Source organism: Glandiceps talaboti, chromosome 15 (genome assembly GCF_964340395.1).
Source record: "Glandiceps talaboti chromosome 15, keGlaTala1.1, whole genome shotgun sequence".
Taxonomy (NCBI): Eukaryota; Metazoa; Hemichordata; class Enteropneusta; family Spengelidae; genus Glandiceps; species Glandiceps talaboti.
The window spans coordinates 6,006,730-6,020,926 of NC_135563.1; the positions used below are offsets into that span (position 1 = coordinate 6,006,730).

General features: G+C 35.9%; 1 protein-coding gene across 1 annotated transcript; it reads left to right on the plus strand.

Annotated features, from left to right (window-relative positions):
* Positions 1-1,120: 1,120 nt before the first annotated feature.
* On the plus strand, positions 1,121-13,600 carry LOC144446439 (fucose mutarotase-like). The gene is made up of 6 exons (XM_078136200.1): positions 1,121-1,205; positions 3,195-3,263; positions 4,984-5,054; positions 10,726-10,827; positions 11,914-11,987; positions 12,715-13,600. The coding sequence occupies exons 1-6, from the start codon at positions 1,121-1,123 to the stop codon at positions 12,770-12,772; spliced, it is 459 nt and encodes a 152-aa protein (XP_077992326.1). The 3' UTR covers positions 12,773-13,600.
* Positions 13,601-14,197: the final 597 nt, after the last annotated feature.

The window sequence follows — 14,197 nt, forward strand, 5'->3', positions numbered from 1 at the left end:
TTGTACATGCACCCCTAGATTTTCCACGTTCTCTAATATTTTTTCTTCGTTCAGCATAGGAACTTACTCGTGGCCTAAAGGGTCTTGTCCTACGAGTCGTTAGAAGAATACCCCTTAGTGCACAAGTAAGTTGTCCGATTAAATAAAGACAAATATTGGGAATAATATAAGTTCCATACCTCGTCAAGCAAGAGTTTTGAAAAAAAAATCGGGAAAAATATAGATTCATATTTCGCCCATTCATAGAACCGCTGCTGTAGACATGGGTCATTGTGACGTAGAACGAACAGCAGGGTACATAATCCATATTTTCTGTTCAAAGACAAAAACTTGGCTGTGCATGATATAAGAAGATATATGTAGAAAGTAAATTTTGACCTGGGAAATTAACCTTCACAAATAATCCTTGATATTACTAGAGGCATTCAATTTTCTTGTATTGTGGTGAACGCATTATTAATTGTAACTGCAACGACAATGGGTCACGTTTGTGGTTTTATAACTGACAGCTGACCGTTAAACGATGTTTTAGCAGTAAGCGGTGGAGTTCCAGGACAACAAAATAGATAAACTTTAGATACATTTTGTCACAGAATGTATACTGTAGTGTTAGTTATCTGTGATTTTGTATAAGACCTATATATACACTATACAGAATAGACTAACATTAGCTTCATTTATTATTGCAACAAACTTCAGAAATAATACATAACTTAGTGTAAGTTATGACTTTTGGACCGCTAGTCCGAAACAGCCACCTATATCCGTGCCATCTACTTAAAGTTGTCGCGTATTACATGAGTCACATCGAAAGTTCACACGGAAAGTGTGGCGTTGGGTATCCCTCGGTAGAACAAACCACTAAGTATCCACCCTCTGGACAGGGGGCAAGGGACCGAACCGGCCGAGAGAGCAAAACTTGAGAAGAAAAGCGGAATATTCTTTTATCTATTTATGCAATACGTTATTTTATTGGGTCAAGTTCCATAATACGTTTAACCAGCCTTACGTACGTATCAGAATCAATGTGCGAATAACCAATCACATGTAACCCCTTCAAAATACACGATGTATATGTATTGGTATCACCCGAAGGTTATGACGTCATTTTGCAGCAAATATGGTCGTGCTAAAAGGTGTTCCACGAATCATCTCTCCTGAACTGTTGAATGTATTGGCTCGAATGGGACACGGTGACGAGTTAGGTCAGTATCATTGTAATTTTTTATGGGCCTTAGGAACTATCTGACAGACATGGACTTGTCAAATTGTGACACGTTGCATGTGTTCAGCTTCGTGTATGATCTCGCAACGTGCTAGCGGCTTGGCTTGGCTGTGCCTTGTACATACATGTACATGGAAATAAAGTGGGAGTTCCCGGTTGATTTTTGACGTCCAAACATGGCGAAGGGTACCGAACCATACTTTCGAAGTTGATGTTATAATAAGTACTTCCCGAAATGACTTTATAGGTGAAACATAAACCAAGTACGTAGGAGTAACATCTTAACGATCGCAAGCTACAATAATCCCAAAAACGTTTTTAAAAAATATAATTACGCGTACGAGGTTATGCGGTCCAACGCGACATGTACACGGGACATCATTGATATGGTGGTCAACCATCTACACTTCCACTCGTCAAAGATAAGAACTTTATCTATAAACACTATACCTTGCACCTAATCGGTCTTATTGTAGAATGATAAATATTAATATTGTCAAAATGTCCTGTACCTCCCTGCCAGAAATCATCGTTATATTCCCCGTCGTAAAAGAATTGGTGTGTATAAAAATGTATTCTGTATGATATAAAAAAATTCCATAAAGATTGATTCTAGTGTCTGTGATTAAAATTGTAGTTTAAAGTATTAAAAAAAGTCAGGGGAAAAAATGATGTAACAAGAAAAAAAAATAATTTCGACTAAATCAATAAGGCATAAAAAATATAATTGTTTGGTTCTGGTTATTCCACCCCCACGGGCCTAGTTTTTCATTGTGGAACTTTTTTTTAAAATATTTTTTTACGTGTTCGAGAAAAAGAAATCACAAAAGTTGTGTGAAGTTTCACGAGAAATAGTGGAAGCAGAAACTGACAATATAAAACTGTTCTTCCAATCTGTAATGGCTGTACATTGTACATCTGATAGGAAGAAATAAATAAAACAGAGACCATTTGGAAAACTGGAAAACCTGAACTAGACACTCACACATGAAAAAAAATATAATAAAATAAAATCAGAAATTTACCTACCCCACCTATTCTAAAATGGAGTATAACCGGAACCACACATTTTTTATATATTAGGCCTAAGATGTAGTTATTATATATATAGTCATGGTACTAGTGGAGATGTCGCTGTGACCATCACTGAGGCAAAATAAAAAAAATGTGTATTTCCGCTAGCCTGACCGACCCTAGGGTTTACGCCGCCTCCGCTGACCCTAAACATATTTTAAACAATTAAAATTATAAGTCTTTTTCTTCTTGACCTGTCTGTTTTCTTTCCCTAGCAATATCTGTACATATTTCATCAAACTATCACAAAAGGGGTATTCTGACCGACATTTTGTTTGTTTTTGGTGGGAGCAATAGTTTTCGAAAATAAAAACAATTAAAAGGGTAAAAATAACAAAATAAAATAAAATAAAATCCAACCTTAACCTACTCTGTTTTCTGAGGCCATGTGATCGGAAACACACAATTACTTTTTTTTTTAAATGTTGGTGATATAATTTTTCCCCACATTACTACAATAAACCAACAACTTAAAGTGGCCATATGGATAAAGATTGTCGCTGTATTTATTTTGGATATTTAATTTACAAAACAATTTCACCGTGGCTTCCTACTTGAAAAATCGATGTGAAACTACTTCGAGTAAATCTGTGTTTGTAACTCAATAATGAGCAAAAAGCTAAAAACATGTAAAATAGTTTGTTAATGTATGTACAATAACAAACATTGTATACATTTATCTGTGTTTTGCAGTTTATTGGGTTATAATTAAGGACTTGGCATATGTTGTTTCACATTGATTTTTCAAGTTGATAAAATTGTTTTATAAATAAAAAATCAAAACTAAATACCCAATCCCCATTCATATGACCGCTTGAAGATAAAGACAGTTTAAACTGCATTACATTATTGTAATTTAATTAAGTATAACTGACTTATGGAATTTGTTTTCCAGTGTTGGCAGATGCATATTTTCCAACCAGTTCCATATGTAGGCATGGGCCACAGGAAGTCAGAGCGGATGGTATGTAACATTGAAATTTAACTTGGGACCAGTCTTGAGTGTGAGGAGGGGGTCTGGTGAGTTTTCATCAGGCTGACAAAAAGTCCCTGACCCCCCTCTCTGTAAAACACAATACAGGTTTGCCCACCCTAATCATAGCCTGTTTTTACTGCACTGTTGAGATACATCATGGTTGTATACCTTCTACCCGGTAGCCCTTGTATTCTCCACTTCTGTACAGAAAATTTTCAAATGATTCAGGTAGCCACATCCCCCAAAAGTCATTATCCAGCTCCCATAGACATAGTCTCTTATAGCCCCTTTCAGACCATGTTATCTGTTTCGATTTATTAAACTGTTGTGACAAATATTTGGTAAAGAATGGGTAATATGGTAAACTTGGATAATAATGGAATAATAATAATAATAATAATAATAATAATAATAATAATGTTAGTTTTTATATAGCACTTTCCCACACTGTGCCCAAAGCAGTTGACAATTATTATCACTGGCAATCAGCACAACAGCCTTTTACTTCCTCAACTCCCAGGGGAGCATAAAGTCCATTGCAGCCTCTATAAGCACATAGGGTTAAAGCATTCACAGTGCAATCTCTATCCTACCAGGTCCCCAATTATACAGCGGGGTTGACTGAGGCACAATCATGGTTCAAATCTTGCCCAAGGACTTTTATAACCATTCAGAAACAAACAGAGCTCGAACCTGCAACCTGCAGATTCCAAGCTGGCCACTAGTTTGATGTGTAACAGGATGTTCAGTTGACCCTGTTCTGTAGTCTAGATGAGATGAATGTCACATGCTACAAAAGTGAGGAAATATTGTACTCGTTTAAATTAATATTTGCACCTTTGACCTAAAACGGGAGTTTATGGGAAAAGCATGCTTTGCATGTGATTTAGTTAGACATCCCTTGAGGAAGACCAAGTGTGTTATAACTTAATTTTCACTGCTATTTATGGCTTCCTAAAGCTCATGTGATGAACACATGAAAAAAAATTGCTATAACTCTGTACATTTAGGACACAAACAACTGGATTTACTGACTTGGCTTCTGTAAATTATGTACGAGATGTAATACACAGAGAGACTAGAGATTCTGTGAACATTGTAAAACAGTACTAAAGACGAATACCACTTCATACTTTGTTGTCCCCTGTACACAGACATACGACAGAAATACATTCCAGCATTTTATAATAGACAACCACACTATGACAATTTTTTAACACTCATGAAGACCAATAACATACACACACACAAAGAAATCTCGCCATGTATCTTTATTTAACATTTCGATTTTGTGACAGAAACCAATAATTTATGTAGTTATTTTCACTCCATTTTCTTATTTATCATGAATCCATGACATTGCATCAAGTTTTGTATAATTTATACACTTATCATTCTGTATGACTTTAGCTTTCTAACGTCTGATATGACAATTGCAAACATTTGTACATTATTTTAAAAAGATCAAATTTTAGACCAAAATACAATTTTTTTCTTTAAAATAGGAAGGAACATTTTTGGGCACAGTAATGATTTGGTAAAGGACAATGGACCACATTTTAGACCAAGTAATATTGAAAATATAAAATGCAGAGTGGGGCCCATTGTAAACTGTTCAGCTTGAAAAAAACACCTCATTACTGACCAAAGGGCTAGGAACCCTACCTCTTTCTTCATGTTGTCATGACAATGTCTTGTGATCTCTTAGGTCATGGCATTCCAGAGCTCTTAGATGCCATTATGAGGTTAGTGCCCCTGGATCAGTATGTCAATGAACCGGTATGTATTAAAGTTAACAGTTTTAACTTATTTACTTCTAGTTCAACTCTTTGGAAAAACTGTAGCCTGGAATATGTAACTTTTTTTCAATGCAGATGGAAATGTCTCAGGATGTCTCAAGACTTATTAACCATGCATTAGGTCACCTGACACAGTGTGTGTCACCTGATATGTAGTGTGTGTTGTCATGGGGTGGGATAGCGGATATCACCACATCTCGATTGTGAACTAGATTCTCAGTTTAAAAGGTCAAGTAGGGAATGAAATGTGGAAGAATATGCACATGTTCACTGGTCACAAGAGCAACGTGATATGTCTGTTTTCTCAAGGGACAGTGGGTCGATCACAACAACACAGATTGTTCCTCACCCCAGGACAAAGCCCAAAGGAAACAGACTAGTGTATGTTGGGGTAATCTGACATAGGATGTTGTTGCACAAACATGATCAGTAAACATGTGTTTTGTAACACACAACGTCATTTACAGCATTGTATATCGTGCCGAAAAAGTATAATCTCATGGTTACATGTACATTTCAATTCAGTTCAATTCAATTCAATAACTTTATTTATCCCAAATGGGCAATTCATTTGTATGCTGTAGGGTTTCGATCCCAATGACAACAACAGTGAATGTAGTTAAAAAACAAAACAGGAATCCTTTAATAATTACCAACTCTGTTATTGCAAATTCCTTGTGACATAAGAGTGACAATGTTCATCCTCTGAAAATTGTAAAAGCCATGAAGTTTCTAGCTATCGTCTACTTTGCCAGGAGAAGGTGACACCATATTCAACTGCTGTGAAAACATTTACGCATGCACATCAGTCTTTAGTGAAGCATCATCATAAAAATTGTTGACCGATAAACATCATTTGTAAAAATTCTATGATACCACATGACCATGTATTGACAAATCACAAGGGACTAGATGTGTTACACTACCCCTTCCTCATGTAAGTTCCCACAAGAAATAACGCAGTTCATCCCTCATACAACATTTAGCAATGTGAACAGAACAAAACAGAATGTTTAATTACTGAGTTTTGATCACAAAACTAAAGTGTGCTACCCCGGACCCATGACTGATGGTGAATATCTTGGACCCCACCCTGCATTGCACACACACACACACACACACATTTAATTGGTTTTGTAACATTTTTCTGATATATGTATAAGAGGGTTTCCATATTCTATGTCAAATAGACCATTATTCAATCACCCAACCAATCAAATTTCTATAGCGCCGATTTCCAGAGCAATGTTATGTTCAGTAGTGCTGAATGGCTAAAGGCTGTAAAGCACACCATATGCTTTGGTGAACAAAATTATTGAACTGCATGGATCTACAAGTTTCAAAAGTATTTGAATGAGATAATAAATGACATGAATTGTTGACATAATGGTTTGACCCTGTGACTTGACCCTACAATAATAGGAGGAAGTTCTTGACCCGGATATGGAAAAAACAGAGTTGTGGTCTAGAAAATAACTAAACATCCCTATATTCTGACATTTTCCATGTTTAATATACAGCAAATCTCAAAAAGATGACTGGTTACTGTTATCTCATCTTTCTGCTATGGAACAATATTTGGTGTTTTAATATAATTGCTGAGGGCGCAGTGCATTTACTCCACATGCATTTTATGGTGACTCAAAGAAGTATAGATTATTAGTTTACAGTTTACGTTTCATTGACAAAATACATTACATAGACTGATGTCTGATTTATGCAGTTATATCTTAATTACATTTTGGCTTCATGTTTTCAATACTTAAACTTGAAAAAAAATAAATGTTCATCATTTAAGTATTTAGGTATACCGATCACCAACTGCAATTATCTTTTTATTTCAAGAGACTTACATTGTCAATAAAACAATTATTAGGCCTAAAACAATTCTGCCTCATGTTGGATGTTGAGTGTGGAAGTCTGGTGTCTTATGTCATGACCCAAACAACCTTGGTGTAATATTTCAGGCAATAGAGTAATAACCACTGCAGTCACGAGTACACATGGTTGAAATTTGACATTTGACAAAGCACAGCTTGCCACTTTGTTCATGACATAATAGATTACCGAATGCATTTCTTGATTTCTTCCAATTTCATTAAAGTGGGCATATGGATTAGAAGTGGGTATTTATTTTGGATTTTTAATTTATAAAACAACTTTACTCTGTTTTTCTAAATGAAAAGCAATTTGAAATAACATACCAAGTCCTTGTTACATACCCCAATAAATTGCAGAACATTAAAATAATGTATAAAATGTTTGTTTTTGTACGTACAATAACAAACGTTTTTACACTTTTTGCTATTTATAGAGCTACAGACAAGGACTCATATTGTTTTCCAAGTAGAAAAACATAGTAAAGTTGTTTTATAAAAAAAAATTCAAAATAAATACCCAGTTCTAATCCATATGGCCACTTTAAACACCATTTTCCATTTACTTGGTAAAATATTAAATGATCTAAGCACCCTACATTCATTGAAGTCAATGAACTGGCTATAGTTTGCTATTACATATTATGCAGGATCTATGATTTAATTCTCTCTACATCCTCATAAGTTGATAACCCACCCTTACAAATACAAAATTATTTCAATAAATGTTCGTCGGTCAGAAAATGGGTCCAACTTTTATAATCCTATCGAGGTCATTTTGATAAATAAAAGAACTTTAGGTTCATTGTCTTGTTTTCAAGGAAATTGTCAATCTTTTTATTTTCCCATATAATAGAGTTAACACCTGTAGTATTCAACAGCCATATTGGATCTTAAAATGACTAAAATTTATATCATTTTGACAGCTATCAAAAAAGTTTGCACTGTAACTTTTAATAGTGACCCCAGATTTTCAAAATTGATTTTAACTGAGAATGGATTTGATTTTTTTTTAAAAAGTAACAGCAAAAATTTAGAGTGTATTTCCACTGTGTATTCTACGTTAACACCAACAAGTGAAGTGCACATCAATGGTGTTAGCCAAGTAGTCATCAAATACGGGATATAGTGAATTATGTTTAGGAACTACACTGTTGAAATGCAAATAAATCACTATGCAGACTTTGATTGTTTTAGTTTGTCACATAATTCATTTTTAAGTAGATGATAATAGCTGCATAGTCAAAATATATGAAGATTTATGTGGGATGTACTTGTTCTGGTTACAAGGGGCCAAAATTCACTGTAAATGAGACATTTTTGTGTATAGACACAGAAGTGTACATGTAATTAGTCCCCGCCGGACAAAGTCCGGGACGGGGACTTATGGATTGGGTTCCGTGCGTCCGTGTGTCTGAGCATCTGTGTGTCTGAGCATCCGTGCGTCCGTCTGCAGCCGTTTCTTGGAGATGCCTGGACCAATTTTTTTCAAACTTGGTACAGGGGCAACATACAATGGCATACATATGCACGTCAATTTGTTTCATGATACGATCAAATATGGCCGCCTGGCAGCCATTTTGTTTGCGTATTTTCCATGTCCAATGCCATAACTCAGACATGCTTAAACAGATCTCATTCAAAGTTGGCATTAGGACAGTGTTCTATGATATACATGTGCATATTCATTGTTGTTGTGATACGATCCAATATGGCCGCCTGGCAGCCATTTTGTTTGCAATTTTTCTATGTCCAAAGCCATAATTCAGACATGCTTGAACAGATCTCATTCAAAGTTGGTATTAGGACAGTGTTCTATGACATGCATGTGCATATCCATTTTCGTCGTGATGCGATCCAATATGGCTGCCTGGCAGCCATTTTGTTTGTGAATTTTCCATGTCCAAAGCCATAACTCAGACATACTTGAACAGATCACATTCAAAGTTGGTATTAGGACAGTGTTCTATGACATACATGTGCATATCCATTTTCATTGTGATACGATCCAATATGGCTGCCTGGCAGCCATTTTGTTTGCGAATTTTCCATGTCCAAAGCCATAACTCAGACATGCTTGAACAGATCTCATTCAAAGTTGGCATTAGGACAGTGTTCTATGATATACATGTGCATATTCATTGTTGTTGTGATACGATCCAATATGGCCGCCTGGCAGCCATTTTGTTTGCGATTTTTCTATGTCCAAAGCCATAATTCAGACATGCTTGAACAGATCTCATTCAAAGTTGGCATTAGGACAGTGTTCTATGACATACATGTGCATATCCATTTTCGTCGTGATGCGATCCAATATGGCTGCCTGGCAGCCATTTTGTTTGTGAATTTTCCATGTCCAAACTTGGCAAAGCCATAACTCGGACATACTTGAACAGATCACATTCAAAGTTGGTATTAGGACAGTGTTCTATGACATACATGTGCATATCCATTTTCATCGTGATATGATCCCCCATACCCGACCAATCCTTTATTGTTGTAGGCATGTTCCATGTCCAACAAGCAGACACAACATATCTATGTCTGTTTGATTTAGGTTCACAAGTGTTGTTGTGTGATCAGAGTAGTGATAATTCCTTAAAAGCCAATCATAGCGGGGACTATGTCATTCTCAATGACTTGTTCACAATTAGTACATGTAATACATTCAAAGTATTTTAATGCAATCACAATCCATGAGGGAATAAATGGTGCCTCTCTCTCTAGTTCCCTCCAGAGTCTTTAATTGGTCGCACACTCACAGTTTCAGTCATTCATAACTGAAAGAATGCACAATGGCATCAAACTCTGAAATGAACATCAATATTGAGAAAGACATCAGAAACTGTCACTGATATCAAGTCAGAACGTGCAACGGTAAGACCAAGCAATACAACACACATAATAGTAATACAAATGAACAAGTAGAGGTGCTGGTCAAATGGTTGAAAGTTCTCAGCAATTGCTTTCATACGTACTGTATTTGTGTGAAAGTTTTACTATCGTAATTTTGAAAATCAGTTCCAATACATTTAGCAATGATCACTTGATATTTATGAATGGATCGACATTGTTCCCAAGAAACTAAATGGAAATCTGTTCATATATGTGTGTGTGGCACTCCCAGGAAGGGATTTCATTCTTTGATAAATGTGTCCATTTATGTGGCCATTGTATGTATGGCCACATAATTGTTGCATGGTATAGTCCACATATATCATGATACTTGTATGTTGCATACTTTTTTGTTTTGTTTATCAAAATTATGATGGGGATGCACTCTGTATTGTCCTTGTTTAGTAAATCACCGTCTACAAGAGGCAGACATATCAACTGCATCCATCTTGACTTTTGTTCTTGCACAGCTTACTTTCATCTGCTGTATATATGCATGCCATGTGTACAGTGAAATTGACTGACACTTGACTAGAGTTTATCCAGTCTTCTGGGAGTATATGTTAATTAATCAGAACAGTGCAACGGTAAAAGATAAAAGATCATGATCACTTTATTGTCCAAGCACACCGTTATTGAAGAAAACTGATTATTTAGCAATGATACCAAAGTTTAATGTGTGGTAACCATTGTCCTGTAATTATTAAGACAGTTATTACGTATGATGGATATTTCATGCCTTTTTCTCAAGGGAACATGACATATATTGTCCTCAGTCTTTGCTGAGAAATGGAAGATATATCATGTGATTTCTGGTGACGGACATTGCCAATTGCAGCCTTTGTGATCCAGTCTATTATTTATTTATTTTGTGAATAGGCCAATGTTATGGACTTAGTTGACTCTGATAAGGAGAAGGGGTTAAAGACTCCTGTATGGGACAAGTACCAAGATATCCTCAACAAATCTGAAGGGAAACAGGTATTCAGTCTTGTACATTGTTTCTTTCTTAATATATACACTTTTCTAGTGTTTGCAGCCCTTCCTAACGCTCATCAACATGATGTTGTTCCCAAAATGCAAATTGTGTACTACTGGCCAGGTCTGGTTGGCGTGTGTGGCCAATGTTGTTTACCCCAGACCCCCTTTTTAGACCAATTTTGACTCAAAAGCAATACCCCATTTTAGACCGTTCAATTTTTTAGAAGACCCCATTTTAGACCAATGTTGAATGCATGGTTGCAATGGATGGTTGACCGATGAATAGTGTTACACATGCACAGTTAACATAAATATGCATTATGGGGCAATATCTAAAAACAAGCATTTCAGGGGGTGTGTGTTACTATCTTATAGTCACCAATATTGAAATGTCAACCAGTGCAGGGGTAATTCTTGAGTAAAACTCCCAGAAATTCTGAACTAGTCGAGAATTTATTAAGGAGTTCCTTCCAGGACCCCATTTAAGACCAAACAAAATAAAAAAATTTGAAAAGTGGACCCCATTTTAGACTCATTAGCTCTAAAAAGACAGTACCCATTTTAGATCAAAGGGCGAAAAACCCTACCCCAAAGGCCAGCACATATACATACACCCAATTGGAGGGAGTACCCCCCCCCCCCCCCCCTAGTCTATGAGTATGTGACATGGTCAAAGTCATCTTAGCATAATTAACATCATTTTAATCTCGGCAGATTATAGGCCTCTTACAAGATGCACTGTGTATCTACTCTCAAAAAGTAATACCTTGAACAGTATTATTCAATATCAATAACCACCCTTCTTAAGTTAATTGTATCCATTTTCCTATACGAGGTCTCTCCACAGTTTTGGTAGTTTCGGGAACTCATTTTCTAAACTTTCCCATAGCAACAATCCCCTATGATGGTACCTTTCCCATGTTGCAACTGATCTTTACACATTCACATAAATTTAATTTGCCTCATCACTTCAAATACTAATTGTTTGAAATGTTTCAACATCTCTGATGGCATCCTTCTCCAGACTAATGTTGTTATACATGGTTGGTTGATGATACTCATTTTGCTTTTATTTATTATACCAAGGTAAAAATTGGTCGCATTGAGAGATTTGCTTTTTATGATAGAGCCAAGACAACCTTCGCTGTGGTACACACAGGGTAGGTGCATTTTATATCTATAAGTTCTATGATAATGATGTTCTATATGTTTCCATGGTAGCAATAATGATGTACACAAAAATGCTTATGTATATGTTCATGTCTGTTTGACAGATTGGAAATTACCTCAATCAATTACCAATATGTAGACTGTCTTCACCAATACCTTAGGTTTTTTGTCTACTCGCTAGTCTGGATACCAACGTGGTCTCTATAGCACCAGAAATATTCCATGAAGCATAACACTAGACTATCCACTTGCTGGATGTGCAAGTCTGCTACATTCATTCTCTATCCAGCTTCTGCTGTTAGCAGTTCCACCTCATTATTGAGTTTTAAAAATATCCATCTATGCTGATTGGTCACGGTGGGGAGTGATTATGGTCACAGTGGGGAGTGATTACATTACATCAGACTGTTTGATTATTCAAATGAAGTCATTGCGTAAATGAACATATCCAACTCTGCCAAACACACATTCAGTAGACTAGTGCACAATAAATTTGGTAATTTCAATGTAATGCTCATATTATCTAAATTTATACAATATGAGTTTTCTAACACCAACCTTTGTGGGTATGGCTAAATAACAGGTTGGAATTACTACAGGACAAGCTGGAGATAGAGAAAACATGTGTAGCAAAGTAAGAGATCAAGTGAGCAGACAGGCTAACTATACTTTGGCTAAATATATTATACTATTTTATTCTTGCATGTTTGTCAACAGGGAGACTTCTCTATATGGAAATATAATCATTAAGAAAGGAGTCCTTGCAGAGGAATGAAGACGATTCCTCACAGTGCCATTATGACCAGTGATGATTTCTCCAAGATGTGATTGTTACCCTTGTTATTTTTTCTGGCTTGTCTATAAGATTGACATAGCTTAATAACAAAGATCTATTTTTTAAAGTCAGTTCTGATCAATTTCCTTTCCTGTTTCATCAATCAACTGATAAAGGTTTTAGATGGTATACATGGGTATCTCAGATTTATGGATGGGTATCTCAGATGTATCTCAGATTTATGGATGGGTATCTCAGATTTATGGATGGGTATCTCAGATGTATCTCAGATTTATGGATGGGTATCTCAGATTTATGGATGGGTATCTCAGATGTATCTCAGATTTATGGATGGGTATCTCAGATTTATGGAGTGCTTTTGGTGACCCAACTTCTTGTATCATGGTGTTAATCTCACTAGTATTTATGTTGGTACATAGTATTCTTGAGATTAATTTGTACCTGCTGTACAGGCCAAAACTTACCATAAACACAGTACAGATCACTTTGAAATCACAGAATTCTTGTAATATGCAAACAGGGTGAAAAACATAATACAGGGTTATTGTACTTCTTGGATTGTATTCAAAGGTATATATAGACTTAAAGAAACAAAGAAATTCTACAATTGATTTTTTTTTTTGGGGGGGGGGTGATGGCATGGGGGATTGTATAAAATGTTTACTTAACATGTATGGTAAGCATGTTGTAGAGTATATGATTTGGAAAACAACTAGACAATCAGCGATAAGAATTTTTTGGTCATTCAAATAGGAGTTTCTTACTATTAAAGTGTCTAGATAGAGATTTTTTAGAAGGATATATGTATATATTTGTATAGATTTGAATCAGAATAAAATAAATAGAACTTCACTTGAGAACAATGGTTATGTGTGTTGACTACCTGGTATGTAGTTTGGAGTGTTATGTAATCATTAACTCAGTTACTGTAAAATGTCATATGCAGTGTTACCATAAAATGGTCTGATTCAGTTCCATTCACTGCAAGGTACCGGGTACGAGCTATATGGTGTTGGAGCTAGGTGGCTATCATGAATAACACCTTTATTACACATAGGATTTTAATTAGTGGTGCAGTGTGCAAGAACAATTGATAGATTTGTTGCTGTTGGGTTTGTAACGTGGCAGTATAGTACGAGGAGTACCCACAGCTACTAATCTTCCAGACTGAAGTAAAGAACATGGTAGTCATTGCAATTCCTGTAATTCTCAACAACATGTCAACAACTGTGAAATTGTATTTCTCTCTCATCTGGAAATCTGATTCGTTGCAGACCTAGCAGTGTTTGATTGGACAACACATCTCTACACACACACACACACACACACACAAAGGGACAGGCATGGATGCAAGCACGCACACACATTTATACATATGTACATACATACATACATACATACATA

What these genes read in the sequence shown, in the direction of transcription:
- LOC144446439 (XM_078136200.1), top strand. Translation starts at nt 1,121, where the DNA reads ATGGTCGTGCTAAAAGGTGTTCCACGAATCATCTCTCCTGAACTGTTG. An exon ending in GGGACACGGTGACGAGTTAG is followed by an intron (nt 1,206 to 3,194) that starts GTCAGTATCATT and finishes TTTGTTTTCCAG; the next exon opens with TGTTGGCAGATGCATATTTT. An exon ending in ACAAATCTGAAGGGAAACAG is followed by an intron (nt 10,828 to 11,913) that starts GTATTCAGTCTT and finishes TATTATACCAAG; the next exon opens with GTAAAAATTGGTCGCATTGA.